General features: G+C 37.8%; 1 protein-coding gene across 11 annotated transcripts in view; it reads right to left on the reverse strand.

Annotated features, from left to right (window-relative positions):
* Nucleotides 1-17,890, reverse strand: part of macf1a (microtubule actin crosslinking factor 1a) — a 176,072-nt gene that overhangs the window by 107,787 nt on the left and 50,395 nt on the right. For 9 of the 11 annotated variants that reach the window (XM_058752914.1, XM_058752926.1, XM_058752915.1 and 6 more), the window contains one exon: nucleotides 229-290. In XM_058752914.1, the coding sequence (XP_058608897.1) occupies nucleotides 229-290 (62 nt within the window). Of the gene's footprint in view, nucleotides 1-228; nucleotides 291-2,463; nucleotides 5,124-10,570; nucleotides 10,707-17,890 lie in introns of those variants that run through there. The other 2 variants (XM_058752916.1, XM_058752918.1) reach the window with 2 other exon arrangements.

Genomic DNA, 17,890 nt, shown 5'->3' on the forward strand with positions numbered 1-17,890 from the left:
TGTTATTATTATTATTATTAAACTAATAACAGTTTCTGTACAATCGTTGACTTGCAGGTCCCACTGCAAGCGTCCTAATATTAATAAGATCAGTCCCTGAGTCTTATGTGTAAGTGTGAACGTGTGCATGCTGTGTGTTCAGCAGGACTGAAGCCCAGCGGCCAGCAGGCCTTATCATTGTGCAGTGCAGCAGAAAAGACAAAAATAACCCGGCGTGCTGGACTGTACCTTTATGAGATGTTTGTTGACCCATTTTGTGAAAGTTTTCTTCTGCACCCTGTCTCGCTCATCTGTGAAAAGAGAGATAGAAGAGGAAACAGCAGAAAGAGACAGAGAGGAAGAGGCGAGGAGGGGGGAGGAAGAGAGATTGGGTTAATTATGTAACGCATGAAGAGGACTACAGCATCATGCTGTGTATTATTTACAAGCGTCCGTCCAGTCTTGCTTTAAACAGCCTGAATTCAAACACGGACTGTAAAATGCTAAATTGTGTATTTTAATACATTAATATAAATAATACATTTTACCCATGGTCACATGATTTAATAGAAAGCCATATTGTAAATACACTACCATTCAAAAGTTTGGGGTCAGAAATATTAATTTTATTTATTTTTTGTTTTATTTTATTTGGCTTCAATTTGATAAAAAGTAAACTTTCCATTTAAAGAATCTTGGAATAATAAGTATTACGGTTTCCACAAAAATATTAAGCAGAACAACCGTTTTCAACATCGATAATAATAAAGAAATGTTTCTTCAGCACCAAATCAACATATTAGAATGATTTCTGAAGGATCGCGTGACACTGAAGACGAGTAATGATGCTGAAAATTCAGCTCTGCATTACAAAAATAAATTAGGCTATATTTTAAAATATTAAAACAGAAAAAAGTAATTTTAAGTTGTTACATTTCATAATCACAGTTTTTACTGTATTTTTATTAAATAAATACAGCCTTGGTGAGAATAAGAGACTTTCAAAAGCACTTAAAACATTTGCTGACTCCAAACTATTGAACTTGAAAAGCAGTGTGTGTGTGTGGTTATTTTCATTGAATTAAAAAAGTTTTTTTTTTATTTTTATTTTTATTATTATTGTTTTTTTTTTATAAAGCCTTTTAGAAAGTCATATTAAATCCACAATATTAGCAAATAAAATTGACAGCCAAAGCAGGTTACAGAGATACATCAGTATCTGCTATATTAGCAGAGGTTTGGTAAAATTGGAAACTAGGCTGAAAGTTAAAAAAAAAAAAGTTAATAGCTTCATTACCGTTGTCACCTGACCTACATTCTCCACAACTTACTATAACATGTAGGAGGTCACACATGAACACACGCTCAGAACACCATGACAAGTGAATGTTCAGCTTGATGTTGCATCACACCACACTCTATGTACCCAGAAATGCCCTAATATCTTGAACGTTATGCAATTCAGTACACATAATAGGGATCAAAGCTGACATATCACAGTCCTGATCTGACACCTGATGCCACAGATACTGATATGATCTAAAAACAAAGAATTATGGGCAGGAAGTTTTGAATTGAGACATGAACTTCATGTCTGTTTTGTCTTATTCTGAACATGCCAGACTAGTGATGCAACCAAGCACAGAATAGAAATTGATCACACAAGCCTGCTGTTCTAGGAGTTCATTACACTCCTGCTTTATCTGCCGCTTTCTTTCGGCCTCTTACTGTGAGGCTACAGTTGATGTGGTTGCTATAGAGACACAGCAATACTAAGCAACCATGTGGTGCAGACGGCCCACTTCCTCCGATAAGCACACACAGAACATCCCACTCTCAAAGTCACAATAAATATATATGTATAAATTGTGTCTTTTTTTTTAATCGTGTAAATATAAACTACAGTGATATTTTTGCATACTTAATGTTTCCTTCCTAAATGACAAGACAAAAAAAAAAAAAAGAAGGAGTTCTCTATTCTAGCGTGAGAATTGTGTGGGAATCCAACCTGACTTTTGAACAGTTGATACCTTAATGAGTGCAACAAACACACCTTTTTAGCTTTCCACATGCCTCACACCCACTTTTGCATAGTGGAACTGATTCAAGCACACACACACACACACACACACACACACACACTATTGCAAAAGTATTTTAAAAGGAAATGTGTGTGTCAAGTTGTTTCTTAGAATATCTTATTCCCTTTCATCCACAATGTCTGTGACTGTCACACAGAGGCACATTCTCTTGTTCCTCAGTACACTTGAGTCATTGTGTTCACACACCCTACACTGTGCAAACATGGTACAGAAACTCACACCATCATGTTCACACTCAACCACGTGGGCTCGCACACTGATCCAGCACCACGACAATTGTGGACAAACATATCAGCAAACAACACATCCGCTGACACACAAAATCACAGCGCCCATGTGACTAGGTGACGACTTACGCACAGGAACACAAATAGAAACTGACCTGCGCAGCACATGAGCGCGTGCAGATGAGCATTCAGGCTCCGTTCGGTGCAATATTCAGGCCACATTCTGCTGGTGACTTATTCCTTTTGGCTTCCAGAACGATCTACCTTCACTTTCGTCTTCCTGTCATGTCTCAGAGTGTGGCGTTTCGCACCTTTAGTCCAAACGCACTCTGGCAGGAATCAGAAATCTCTCAAGTCCACACTCGAGGAAAAAAGGCTTAGAAATTTTCACTTACTCCTTTTCTGTCTAAAGCTCCCACGTTCTACCTCTTCGTTCGCCGGTCTTCATATTTGCTTGCCATATCAAAGCTCAGCTCAAACATGCAGCTTGGCTCACACGTGCATGTCAAACACTACAAGAGCTCCTCCTTCACTACTAATAAGGAGTGACGTTCCCCTCCTCCCTCAAACCACTGCCACTCTCACTCTCTCAGAGGAGAGATGTGTCGTAAACGCTGTCCTTTCCACCTCTCACAATCTGTGGCTGCTCAGTTTCCTGTGATTGAATGAAGAACCTTTTGTGCAGCAATCCATCTTCAAGAGTCTCTTTAGCAAGCCTACAAATGAGAGATTATCATGCGTCTCTGAACTGTTGTTATGAACTCCATAACAGCATGGTGAGATGAGCGAGCGTCCCCGCAGGATGATGTCATCGGAATAGTCTCTGTTGTCACAAGTTCAACCGTCCCTTACCTTTAAACTGCAAAACATCTGGAGGGAACTAGGCCACGACAACAATGCAAGTTCATATCATAAAAAGGCTTGTGATGCAGGATAACACGGTCCAGTTGAGCAATAAACAAGTGAATGATGAGATGTTACATGATCATTTCCTCTGCAGAGCTCTACAAGTATATATAACAGAATTGAGGAGAGAATGAAAGTGAAAGTGAAAATGAGAGTGAATGTAGGAGGGAGAAAATCCTGGGGACTGCATGGTAACAGTTGAAGTAATAATCATGAAAAATTATAATCATATAAATAGTTTCTTCTTAAATTTCATTAGAATCATGAAGCACAAATAAAGAAAACGTCAACTCAAGCGCAATATTAAAATTAGTAAGAAGCTTCAAAAGCCAAAACAGTGAAATATCGATTATTTACAATAATTCCAAATTATGTCATGACTTTGTATGGTAGCTCAGTAATTGCATAGATTAAGTGCATTTATTTAGCAACCCCAATGCAAACAATGTAGTCACGATTCATGTTTGGATATAGCACAAACATCATAGACGATTATGCTTGAATAATCGAGAGAAACATAAATCGTGATCACAATGAGAATACAATTAAATGTGCATCCCTAGTTCAATCTCACATGATCACCAATTGCAGAAACGGGGTGATCACAGACATGTGAGTCAGCAAAACAGGCAGTGCAGTAACCACCACGATGCTTGCATGATCTCATAAAGCTGCGACCAAACAGAGAGCCACAGCCAATCGGCAGGCAGAAGTGATCTGACATTTGATCCCACGGTGTCCCATTTAAACAGGTCTGTAAATCCCTGCAATGATGCTGGAGGCACGTAGGAAAGACCCTGATTATCCTTTGAGAGTACAATGCGCAACCGGTCCATCACAAATGTTGCCAGCTTTTCTCATTCTTCCTTCCTGAAGGGATAGAACGCAGGTGATTTCCATTAGTGCTCCTTCCACTTATACCATCTTTGTCTTTTCCTCCAGCAGATTTTGAATGAACTCTCTACTTCCGTTTCCCAGTTTCTCATCTGATTTTTTGAAGACACCGTTTTTCGGCTGCTCTCTCCTCCTGCGGCCCTCTGAACTATAAATACCAGGCAGAGCTTACACTCCTAATGCCACACAGAGTGCTTATCCCTCTGTCGCTCTCTCTCCCGCCCTCTCTTTCTTCGTGGTTATCACGTCTAATCTCTCATCAGGTCCAGTTGGACAGAGCTTCCTCCTCCGTGTGTTCTCTTCTTCCTGATTTGCAGTTTTCTGAGCCCAGTTTTTCCTTCTTTCATTCATTTCATTTTTAGATTTGTGTTACTCACTCTCTCTCCCTCTTCGTGGTGGCACTCTGAGGCTGGCACAGCTCGTGTCCTCTTCTCCTCGCTCACTCCCTCCCTCCCTCACTACTTCTGTTCTTCTCCATTTGTCTTTTCTCATGAACAACGAGCTCAATCCAAGGGATTCTGGGAAACGGGGGATGACGCTTCCCATTTTAAACTGAACATGGCAATGGGAAAAAGGATAAGAGCCAGGCTCTTCATATTCTGTCTCTGTATAATCCATGAAATTAGCTGATCTCCCCTCCAGGCAGCCCACTTCATCCGATTAGTCCGATATTAAATTTGGTTTCCTTGTGACCACAGTTCTCTAATGAGTGAAAACCTAGTTAGCATAGTAACATCTGCAACAGTTGTTGACCCTTAAGGGTTTATTTAAATGGCTGATGCTGATGTCTAGAGACCACAGATTTTGGTGAAAACATAGATGGTTAATGGTATAGAGAGAGAGAGAGAGAGAGAGAGAGAAAGATAGAGAGAAAGATAGATAGGTAGGTATATCTGTATTATATTATAATATTTATACATGTTATTTTATTTATACATATATTATATATGACATAAAAAAAATGTATTCAACAAACATTTATCAAATTGATCAAAAGCGACAAAGTAAAGATATTTGTTACAAAAGATTTTAATTTCCAGAATGCATTTTTTTTCTTTCTATTTTTTAAAAGAACCCTGAAAAATCTATATATTAAGGTTCTCAACATTGATAATAGGAAATGTGTGTTTTTTTGGGCAGCAAATCAGCATATTAGAATGATTTCTAAAGGATCATATGACACTGAAGACTGGAGTAATGATGTTAAAAATTCAGCTTTGCCATCACAGGAATAAATTACATTTTAAATTAATTCAAACAGAAAATAGTTATTTGTAATAATTGTAATAATATTTCTACAATATTAGAGTTTTGTCTTTTTAATCAAATAAATGCAGACTTGGTGAGGAAAAGAAACTCCTTTATAAATTGTCTGATATTTGGCCACCAATCTGGAGGACATACTTTTCCATTTACAATACCACTAGTCATTTACAGCTTGTGGTCCAAGAACATCCAAGATATTTTTGCTTGTATTTAGTATGCAAGTTTATACTTAGTTTACCTAGTTTGGTTAAGATTCTACGACAGCATTTTAGGATTTGAAAAAAAAGCTCATCACAAACACATACTGTTTATACTGTATATTTAACTTCATATAGCAGAGGAAGTGAAAGCCAAATGTTCCACTAAGAAAAATTCTCAGGGATAAAGAGGTGCTGGGACTGTAACAGTAAGCCTCTGCAGGAGGAGCCAAAGCACTAAGACCCATTAAAACAAAGTCTATTAGTCTTGAGGTGTTGTAGCGGAATTCAGACAAGCATTAACCTAAGAGGACACTGGGATTGATGGATAACAGTGGGCAGAACTCTGCATGGAGTTTGTTTTGGATTTGTGTTCCAAATAAATCACCCTGACTTGAGGTTCACCACAACTGTATTAATGCGTAACTGACTACAACAGCAAGGACAAAAGGTGGTTGCCAGTGCAAACTAAACACAGACAGACACACACAAAAGCTGATAACGGAATGTGCCCAACCCCGGCGCTTTACCCACACCCATGTTCTGCTACACTTCCTGCTGTTGCTAATAATAACCTCTGTGGAGCAGTGTTGCATCTCTTTCTCTTTTCAATCCACCACCCGCAGGCTACGACCGCTAGCATATACACTAGAGAAACAGACCTTGCGTGACCCAGCGCTTGCTCACCCTCATACACATATGCATGGGTGCAAATCATCCAAAAAAACAGCCCCCCCACTCCACGCAGACATTTCAACAGCTCAGGCCACATGAGAGTTACATAAGTCACAGTCTGTCTGACAGACAAACAGATTTGGGCACTTCTACAATCTCTGCTCTAAGGTTCTCACGATGCCTTAATCACATCTTACGGTATAATACCAGCTAATGTGTCACAGTATCACACATTCATCATGTTGTTTGGATGAGTCGTTCTTAGGGCTGGGTATCGTTCAAATATTTTCGATACCGATACCGGTTGCTGAACGATACTTTTTCCCGATACCGATTTTACGAAATCAGTTTTAACAAGATTACATCATCTCAAACGTTTTTTTTCAGCTTGTTGACATTTATACAGACGCAAAGCCTCATCTCCTGAGCCACTGCACAAAGGAATAAAATATATCCAATGCAATAAATCAGTGCAAATAGTTTTAATAAAGTTACACTAGTGCGTGATTGTTTTAAAATGCATAGCTCAGACAGAATCATCATTTCTATTCATTTATTCTAGGTTGTTAAAGAGTTCAAGAAATTGAAAATCTTTATCCACTTTCATAAGTGGGCGTTTTATTTTCTTTCACCATATGTTTTATTGTTATTAAATTCTGGTGTAGTGCATCTAATTATTTGAATGCATAAAAACATTATTCAAATTTATTCTTAAAATAGCCTTATGAAATGTCTTCTTTTTCCTCAGAAATTCTGCGTTCAAATGAAGGCATAAAACATTAATTTAATTTATCTTTAAATTATTGAAAATCAAAGTTTATTTATTTTGGCAAACAAAGGGGGTTTACTATTAAAATTAAAACATGGAAGAAATGTTGTGTGATTATTACTAAAAAAAATTAAGTTAATAATTTTAATAGTAGCCTAGTAGTAGCAGTATGTACTGTCTGCTGAACAATAGTAATGTATTTCTGCCGCAGTGTCTTCCAAGTTAAACCGAACTTTTATTTTGACGGATTGCCGTAGATACCTTACAATTCTGTGTGTATATGATATGACGCTAGTTTTACTCAAATCAAACAGTAAAAATGCTCATGAAGTGACTCTCAGAGCAGTTCTGGAGATGTTGTTCATGCGTTTATGTCCTCATTTAGTGAGACTGCAGACGCTGAAATCACCGCGAGTGTGTAGTAAACAAAACCACGCGATAGAGAGCAGACTTCTCCGTACGCTTTTGAATCGCTCTCGCGGATATCAAACACTGATCAATCTGCGCCGCGTCGCTGGCTTCTAGCTCAACAAAACCTAGTGCTGCAGGCTTATTGCAGGCCTCACTGACGTTGATGAGATTAACCCCTTAGATATCGAAATTTGGTACCGAATGACAAGATGTTTTTCGATACTCGGTGGTATCGAGGCAAATTCGGTCGGTGCCTAAAAAGTATCGAACTCGATACCCAGCCCTAGTTGTTCTTTATATAGAATGAGGTGGGTATTCTGGTTATATTCTGTAATAACACTACAGTATAATTCTTTACAGTTTACCATGATGCACTGATATCTTTCTGGTCAATAAGCAAATTATTATTATTAACCTGATAATTAGTGATACAACATTTCAATTTTAAGTTAAACGCTACAACCTAAAATCAGTTTTTAAAATGTTACAAGTAAATTTAGGCATCACAACATTATAATGTGCAGTATATAAAAAAAAAAAAAGGATATTAAATTTGGAAATTTGCTAAAGATTACATTTAACAGTGCTATTAAATAAAATACACAAAACACAATATTTGCCAATATATCAAATACGCATCGATACATACTGTTCAAAAGTTTGGGGTCACTAAGATTTATTTAATTTTTTATTTATCTGTTTTTTATGACAGTAATACTTTTAAACAAGGACGCATTAAATTTATCAACCATGACAAGTAAATATATAATGTTACAAAGTATTTCTACTTCAACTAAATGCTCTTCTTTTGAACTTTTTATTCAGCAAAGAATCCTGATAAAAATGCAACACTGTTTCCACATTATTAAGCAGCACAACTGTTTTCAACACTGATAATAATAAGAGTCGGTTCTTAACCAAATCAGCATATTAGAATGATTTCTGAAGGATCATGTGACACTGATGACTGGAGTAATGATACTGAAAAATAAAAATTCAGCTTTATCATCACAGGAATAAATTACATTTTAAACCAGATTCAAATATTTTATGTAATTACAATTTTTATATTCAAACAGTTATTTTAAATTGTAATGCTATTTTACAACATTACGTTTTTTTATTGCATTTTTGATTAAATAATTGCAGATTTGGTGAGCATAAGTGACTTCTTTCAAAAACATGAAAAAATACTGGCCCCAAACTTTTAAAATAGTGCTGTTAGAGAGAGAGAGAGAGAAAAAAAAAAAAAAAGTAATTTTGTCCCATTACTAATAGAACAAATACATTGTGCATCCCTAATACAATGAAATATTTACAATACTACTGTTCAAAGAATTCTATGGTGCCGCCAGTGAGATACTGAGATACTTATGTGGCACTGGTACACCATGTCACACTAATGTGCCCAACCTGCATGGGAACACAACCCCCGCATCGTCCCCATTTGACTTGATCCTTCCTGACTGACAGCAATCACCAATAATGCTCACCAGGACATTCAACATTACCCAGGGCAACCTCTGTCCTTCACCCAAAGCTCTGCAGTCAAAGTCTAAACTAGCCACATAGGTGCAAAACACAAATCCCTATCACACATGCTCAGACTGCGGTCATATTTACAACAGTATTACTGTATGAAATGTGGCACATGACAGTGAGCTGATCGCATAAATTACAGCAGAGCTGCAACGTTTACATGTCAAAGACGAACTTTGCAGTGACAGTTTAACGCTGTGTGAGGCTCATGACTATCAGTACTGCATGAGAATGTAAAATAACATGCCGTTCTGTGACATGCTGACAAGTTTATTACAGCAGGCAGCACAAATATAAAAGAACCTTACAAGTCTTAGAAGCCAACAACAACAACAACAACAACACATTTTTAAAGGTTTGCATCAATCTTTGATTTTAACAACTTCTAATTAAATAAACTACATTGAGTTACAGGAACTTAATATGTAGCATAAACAAATTACACACACACACACACACACACACACACACACACACACACACACACACACACAGTTGTTCCAGCTAATTTCAACATAATTGAGCGATGGCTCTGGAACCAATTCATCTTATCTATTTTAACATAGTACATGCTAAATGTAACTTATTTACATAAATGTAAATGAAAAATGAAAAAGTTAGATATTACTAGTTTGCATAGTCATTGCTTATGCAACTATGGTAACCACAAAAACTTCAAAAACAACAGAAACTCTTAAAATGTCACTGAACACTAACAGGTTTTTCCTTGTACTAAAGTCTATAGTCTTTAGTTTTATCAGATTTATAAAAGACAACGGTTGAGCTAAATAGTCAAGCATGCGCAACTTTCGCGTTGCGATCGTCTACAAGCTGTGACATCGACATAAATAATTCCCACAACGCTGATAACGCTGCGTTCTTTGGGAAGCTGAACAAGGTTATCTTTTCCTCACAACCTTTGGACACATTGTTCAGTTTGTGGTCAAAAAACAAAGAGACAAATCCTTTTTGATCAAGTCCTATGCAGCGCTGCCAACGACTTCCGTAACCCGATCGAAGCACATTGATTGGCGCGCTCTTGCTCTGGTTGATGTGTGTGCGCGCAGGAGAAGTGCCCATGAAAGGAATTATGACCTTTATGATGTCACACAGGGCCAAACGCAAAAAAAAAAAAAAAAAAATTACAAAACTTATATGAACCCTGAAGGAGTGCATTTGGCACAGAAACACGTCATACATCCAACTCAGCTTTTTTATTTTTTGAGACTATGGTCATGTTTAGCATGAGAATCCAACTATTTAGCATTTAAATAAGTCAAAATGCATGAAATAGCATTAGACATCCCCTTTAATGAACTTAAAAAAAAAAAAAAAAAATCAATTAATGCAGAAATTTCAACAGTATTAAGCTGATGTAATAATGTTTGCAACTTGAAAGGGATAAATAAATCAAATTATTTTTTTTAATCCATGCATTTATTTAAGTTGTCCCCTGAATTTCTTTAGACTTCATGTCAACATACTCTACAAAGCATTAATGTAATAGGAAGAGGCGGAGCCAAAAAAGGAAACAAGAAGCCAGGACATTCCCTACTGGAGTGAGTGACAGACAGCTAAAGCGACAGGGAAAGACACATGCATTACCAAGAAGAACAGCTCTCCTGGCGTTCCGGCGTCTACGGCACAACCACACTCCAGTTGCCGTCAGAAGGTGAGCTGCCACAAAGAGCACCGGCAAGAAGACTTCTGGATCAAAAGGGTCCATAACTTGATCCCAAACTCAATCACGTCAAATCAAAACTTAATTTTACACTTCTTGTCCACTATAATCAGCATAGCTTGGATGCCTCCTTTAGCATCCTCTTTTCTCTTCTCCAATTTCTTCTCCGACTTTGAAAAAGTAACTGCTGAAACTAATCATCTAACTCAGTCTTCAACTGTCTCAGCTCCCTCCTCTCTCTCTGACACGCTTACTCTGAATTCCTTTCCCCTGAAACAAGCGGCATGCTTTTAGCTATCGCTCCATGAGCCATTATAAACTCAACATGAGCAAAGAAACAGAAAAACTAAAATGAGCAACCAGGTTTCTCTTCTCTACATCTGCCCACATGGCTGGCAGCTTATGCTTCCTGTACGAGACAATGCATCTACATTGGCGCGTGTTCATGCAACGTGGATGTGTGTGTTTATGCGTGTGTATCTCTGTTGCTATGAGTAAGCGCTGTCATCTCTTCCATATTTACACAAGACCTTCTACGGAGAGCATCCTCTGTAAGCGGCGCACTTGTCTGAGGGGGAAGAGGCAAATAGTGTTGACGGGTGTGTGACTGCCGACCCCGTGATCTCATTTGGGGCGAGCTGCATTCATCGAATGTGCGAATGACATCAGAGCTGTGCATGATGTTACAGAGTTGTTCTGGCATCATCAGCAGACTTGTCTGCCTGTACTGAAAGCTGTATGTGATTATGCAGTGATGCAGCATGACTAACTGCACAGTCAAGGCACCTGGGGGGGTCTTACTGTTCAAGCCTTTTACTGTAAATAGAAGTATTTTAGCTGACCTTACACTCAGCACAGATGGTGCTATGACTCCAATGTCATTTTGGGTGTGCCTAAAGACGTGTGCAACGGCATGAAGCTATCAGTGGGATCGTTTTGGTTTTGCGGAGACAGGTGGGTACATTAGCACGCTGACTAACTGGAATGTGTCATAAGAGGTCGCATGATCATATGGGGGACATCCAATCATATTTTACCAGCGCTATAGTTCTGTCCTCATGTATCTCATTAGTCACCCATCGTCTCCACATTCTCTGCTGTCGTATCATGTATTAAAAAAAAATGAAAAGGGGAAACACAAGCGCGAAGGGGACTTTACAAAATGTAAGTTTATAGCGTGACAAGAGGAGATAAAAAAAGAAAGTGTTTGAGGGCATGTGTGCTAAAAAAATGAGTAACAACTGCAAATCTGTGGCAGCAGTGTTAAACTACACAAGCTCTGGCTGGTAACAAGCATGACAACAAGACCTATATTAAAATGAAAACAGAGAAATGAAATATACATGTGAAAGACAATGTTCCTAGTGAAAAATAAATATACTTAAATGTATTTGAAATATATTTATTTCAAGCTAAGCATACTGCAAATACATTTACATATTTATGTATTCAAAAATACCCTGCAATTTTAGTATTGTAAACTGGTACTGTATACTTAAAGTCTGATAAATTGGAACAACTAATTTTGTGCTTAATGCACTTTAACTGTGCGGAAGTAGTGCTGAAGTCAATCTTCGATTGTGCTAAAGTGGAACTGTTCCAAATAAACTTAAGGTATACTTTAAACATCTTGCATTTAAAGACTGATATTATTCAAAGATTATACAATCATCATCAAGTGTGACATTAAAACACATGTTGGGCTTCATATTAAGAAATGTAGGCTACATTGTGCACAAGTAGTACTACAAATAAAGTTTAATTATAATATTTATATCAGTAGTCTCAAGCAATATGTCAGTAAATGTATTATTAATAGATTTGAACTATACCTAGTATGAAAGAAATGCATTTTAAATATATTACTTTTTTACTAGGGCTGCGTCCCAATTCGCACACTTTTGCACTATTTATAGGGTTAGTTCACCCCAAAATGTCATTAATTACTCACCCTCATGTCGTTCCAAACCCGTAAGACCTTCATTCATCTTCGGAACACAAATTAAGTATTCTCGTAGCGTCGCAAACCTGAAGTTGAGCCACTGATGTTACGTGGACTGTTTTACCGATGTATTTACTATGTTTCCAGACCTGGGAACATTTCAGTTGTGTTGCTGTCTAGGGGAAGGTCAGAGAGCTCTCCGATTTCATCAAAAATATCTTAATTTGTGTTCTGAGATGACCGAAAGTCTTACGGGTTTGGAACGACATGAGGGTGAGTAACTAATGATAGAATTTTCATTTTGGGGTGAACTAACCCTTTAAACCGTTTTTTTAAAATAGTGTGATTAGTGTGTTCACACTGAAAATTTCACAAAAACCCCATCCGAGCTAACAGACAGAATTTTATATAATATTTTATTTATTTATTTATATATATATATATTTATATATTTATTTATTAAGCATTTACATTTTTCATTCCTATTTTAGTTTGTCATTTTATTATATGCTTTTGCCATTTTTATTACTTTTTATTTTTATTTTTATAAAACTAATATTTTCTTTTAATTTTAGTTGGTTGCCAACATAGCATTTCTGTTTTGTTATCAACATTTTTTTTTTTCATACATAACATCCAAAAAGAAAAGAAAAAGCCAACATAGCATTTCTAATTTTCGTCTCAAATATTTATATTCAATAACACTAATTTATAGTGAAAATATATAATAAAATATATTACAAAGTCTATAGCCCACTATGAATGCCATATTTATTATTACATATTTACAATTTTCATGGCAGTTTTCAGAATTACAAACAGTTTTGAGCAGATTATAGCAAAAAATGTCACCCTTTAAAGCTTCAGTTAATAGGTGAAAAATATATATATTTTTTTGTTCTTTAGATTTTTGGTTCAAATATGATCCAGGCATGTTTTGTGTGAGATTCGACCCAAAACACAGACAAAGCAACACACACTTCAATACAGCAGCATGGTCTCTCTGCGAATGTGGTGTTGGGCAGCTGAGATTTTGATTCTGCCCAAAGCAAAGGTCAAATGAATACTAAGAAAATGACAGAAGCAGATGACATAGAAAGCCCAGGTCATAAGATGACGGGTGTTCCTGAAGGTCCGGTTCAAATGCTACTGGGTATACAGAAGAAACACAATGAAGTCTGTTTGCACAGTTCATAGTGCACATCTACAGGACAAACAGTATGTGACGCATGACATCACAGGTAAGCTGTCGGAAAAGGCGTTTCCCCTGAGGGACAGGCACAGATAACGTGGAGAGACAGAGAGGAGAACATGGAGATCTCTTGCAAATTTAAATATGAAATTCAACGAGGAAGCTGACAAGGTCACCCTAACGTCTAAACCCCCCACCCAAATATAACCAAAAATATAATTTGGTGTTCTTGCACTACAGTATGTCATCACCATTTCAGCATTTCACCATTTGCATTCATGTTCCTCCTCCAAATCAAACACAAGGTCACAGGAAATATGCTGACCGCAAACAAAGGCAGGGCATTGGGAGACAGGCGGAAAGAAATACCACTGTGATAAAGCACATTCATGAACAATATGGCTCAAAAAAAGAGAGTTGTGTCACAGATAGCATTATTTTCTGGTACGATCACTAGCTTATCAGTCATTCCCTCCACCTAAGTCTACAACCCGTCAAGGGGCCATTCACACAATGTTTTGAAAAACGTGAGATGTGGGCAGTGGAATGGGGAAAAGAATATCTGTTTTTTTACTATTTGATTTTGAACTTATTTTAACTTAAGTGCAAAAGATGCAAATGCAATGGTCAAACACGTCTATCTAGAATGTGTTTACATAGAAAAAAAAAATGGATAAGTAGCACAACGGAATGGAAAAATGTGTTCTTTGTGAACAACCCCTTAGAATAAGTTGTACATCTCAGCTACAGTCTAAAAAAAGACTTCAAAGACAAATGCGGGCTAGTCACAAGCCATCATATGGCTTTGGAAATCTTAGAATATAGTGAATAAATCTTCTTTTATGATACTTCTATGGTGCATTTTTTTTCTCTCATTTTAGTAGCTTGACAGCTGTGGTAAGAAAAAAAGAAACGTAGGTTTGGATCTTTATTTCTGGTCGACTTTTGGTGTAATTTCCCAAACATGAATGCAGTCTTGCTTGTGGATAATTAAAGTACATAACACTCTAAATACACACAATAATAAAAACGAAAAAAAAAAAAAAAAAAGAATTAAAAATGTTCTCATAATGCTGACTGAGAGTTCCCTGTAATACTAAGAAATACTGATAGGGGGCAGTGTAGTAACAGTCATAGGATGTGAATAGCATGGCTCAACCAGCTCATTATTAAGCCAAAGGCTGCACTGCCACTTGTAATGCCAACAACAGTCAAACAAGACGTAACATGACCGTTCTCAACTCAGATCTGTTCCTTTTCACCCGCCTGATAATGACGACAAACGTCAGTAATGTGCCAGACATGGCACAGGTGAAGTAACACAGAAAATCGCGTGATGAGAGGCAGGTATCATGCTGAACTTTGAAAGAACAGGAAAAACCACAAGATTACTCATTTGGAATTTAAAGAGATAGGCCTAATTCAAGTTACACACCTACAAGATGAAGACAGTAATAGGATTTAAGTCTTTTTAGTCTAAATGAAGTTCTTGAAACTGACAGGCGTACTGCAGAGTAACAGGTAGAATGTGCTTGTTTTGACAAGGTGAATGGGCAGCACTCAGCACGTGTAACCCATCCCTGTTTAAATATGCCATTAAAAGATTACATCAAACTGAGCTGCAGACTGACTTCAGACAAGGGCTGATCTGAGGAGACGGCACACATGCTTCTGCACAAACAAATACAACTGATACGGTACAGAGGCAAAGCTTAACACTGTTTTAATCTCACTGCTTGTTGAGACCATCTACACAAACACTTTGTGCAGACAGTCTGAGTATGCTCTAAATATTACATGAATGAACCGCCCCTGTAGAACCATTTCAGAGACAGTTATGAGCTGAAGACAAAGTATTTTTATTTATTTTATTTTATTATTTATAAATTTATTTTAGGGTTCATTTATGCTTAAAGATGATTATTTATTAAAAATTATAAAGGAGAAATTTATTTGAAAAAGTGTGACCACCAGGTGGACCATGCAGTGCTGGTGCTGACAGATACAAAGTGAGCTAATGCCAGGATTGGGCCTCTTAGACAAATCTGAATGGACCAACATAAATAAACCTACCTAACTACCCCAGCGTCAGATTGAGGGGTCACCCTTTCATTAACTGTCAACACAAAGTTCGTCTTTAAAGTTCATCTGCCATGAAGTCAGTGAACCTAACGTGACGAGCTGAGTGTTTGTGTGTTGGTGTGTGGACACTGACACCATGGCTGCGTCAGAGCCGATGGCTGAGCTGCCTGGACTCCGTTCAATGCTGTTTAAAAGGTCCTTTTTATTGAGCCACTTTGCCACTGCAGCCAGGAAGTGGAGCACAAAGTCATTAGGCAAGCACAGAGAGACGGTCCATACGGTAGGAATGAAGTAGGGGAAAAAAAGAAAAGATTTACTCTTACACCACTGTGGTGAAAGAGAGCAAGTCTCTCATTCCTCTTTCACCCAGGAGCCAAACCTCCCGAGCTGATGACAGGCTTACTTAATCACAGGTTAATAGTGGGAAAAGAATGGAAGAGGGGGAGTGGGGGAGGGGATGTGGAGAGAGAGAAGGTCGTGAGAGAGACAAATTTCAAGAAGAGGTTGGGGATGGGAAAGGACAGAGACCAGGGAAAGAAAGAAAGACAGAAAAGATAAAAAGAAGGGGTGGAATGTAGGAGGATACACAAATACAAGACTTAAAGAAAGAACGTAACCATCACTTCCATTTCCCCCCGGCTCCTGTCATCACCACGGTAACCCATAAATTAGGTACCGGTCTTGCCCTCTGTCAGCCACTTGACCCTTCATAAAAGACGTCTATTTCCCTGTGAGGGACCCAAAAGAGACATTGACTAAAGTCCAGTTGATGCATCTTTTCCAGTGTTGGGAACTTAACTTTGTCAGAATGTTTTCAAAAGTGAAAATCGCACGGTCTTGCTTGCTGCCATAAAGCTGGCTGAAGATACAAGTTTGGGGTGACACAAAAATACTAAAAATAGGGATGTTAATTAAGCCCAAATTACACTTTGGTTTATAAGCATGACGCAACTTTCTAGTGTCCATTTGTCAACCGCGAGTTGTTCACGTATTCGGCTATACGTATATGCCAAGCGTTCGCGTCAAAACTTGAGCATTCTTTGGGCTTTAGGTATGTCCCAAATCAGATGTTAAAGGGTTAGTTCACACAAAAATGAAAATTCTGTGATTAATTACTCACCTTCATGCTGTTTCAAACCCGTGAGACCTTTGCTCATCTTCACAACACAAATTAAGATAAATCGAGAGCTTTCTGACCCTCCATAGACAACAATGCAACTTGAATGTTCCCAGGCCCAGAAAGGTAGTAAGGAGGACATTGTTAAAATAGTCCATGTGACGTCAGTGGTTCAACCGTAATTTTACAAAGATACAAAAATATGTTTCGTGTGCAAATAAACCAGAAACAACAAATTTATCCAATTATCGTGAGTACCATGATGCATGCGCGTGCTGCTGCTGATTTAGAACATGCATGTTTATGAGCAGAGAATTGTTGAATAAAGTCATTATTTTTGTTTTACTCTCATAGCTTCATAAAATTACGGTTAAACCACTGATTTCACATGGACTATTTTAACGATGTCTTTGCTATGTTTCTGGGCCTGGGAACATTTCAGTTGCATTGCGCTCTATGGTGAGTCAGAAAGCTTTCGGATTTAATAAAAAATACCTTAATTACTGTTCTGAAGAAGAACAAAGGTCTTACAGGTTTGGAATGACATGAAGATGAGTAATGACAGAATTTTCATTTTGGGTGAACTAACCCTTTAAAAATTGCTTTAAATTTGTCAATTATTGTGTTTTTCAGTGATCATTGCAGTCACCTCTAAGCATTCAGAAACTTGTGGCCATTCTCAAATGGAATGTGGTGTTTGAGACAGGTTTCACTGGGATGTGGAATGGTGTGGAGCGGGAAGCATTTAGCATGAAGGGATTCACAGCTGAGCTTTGTGTGTGCTCAGTGCTGCCAGTCACCCACTGTACCATGGGAAAGGGCCACCAAGAGTGTCCACTTCAACAAGAAGAAAGGCCTTGTGTCCATTAGTATGAGTTTGTCTGTGTGTATGATGTGAGTCATGCTCATGG

The sequence above is a fragment of the Onychostoma macrolepis genome, chromosome 19 (assembly GCF_012432095.1).
Source record: "Onychostoma macrolepis isolate SWU-2019 chromosome 19, ASM1243209v1, whole genome shotgun sequence".
Classification (NCBI taxonomy): domain Eukaryota; kingdom Metazoa; phylum Chordata; class Actinopteri; order Cypriniformes; family Cyprinidae; genus Onychostoma; species Onychostoma macrolepis.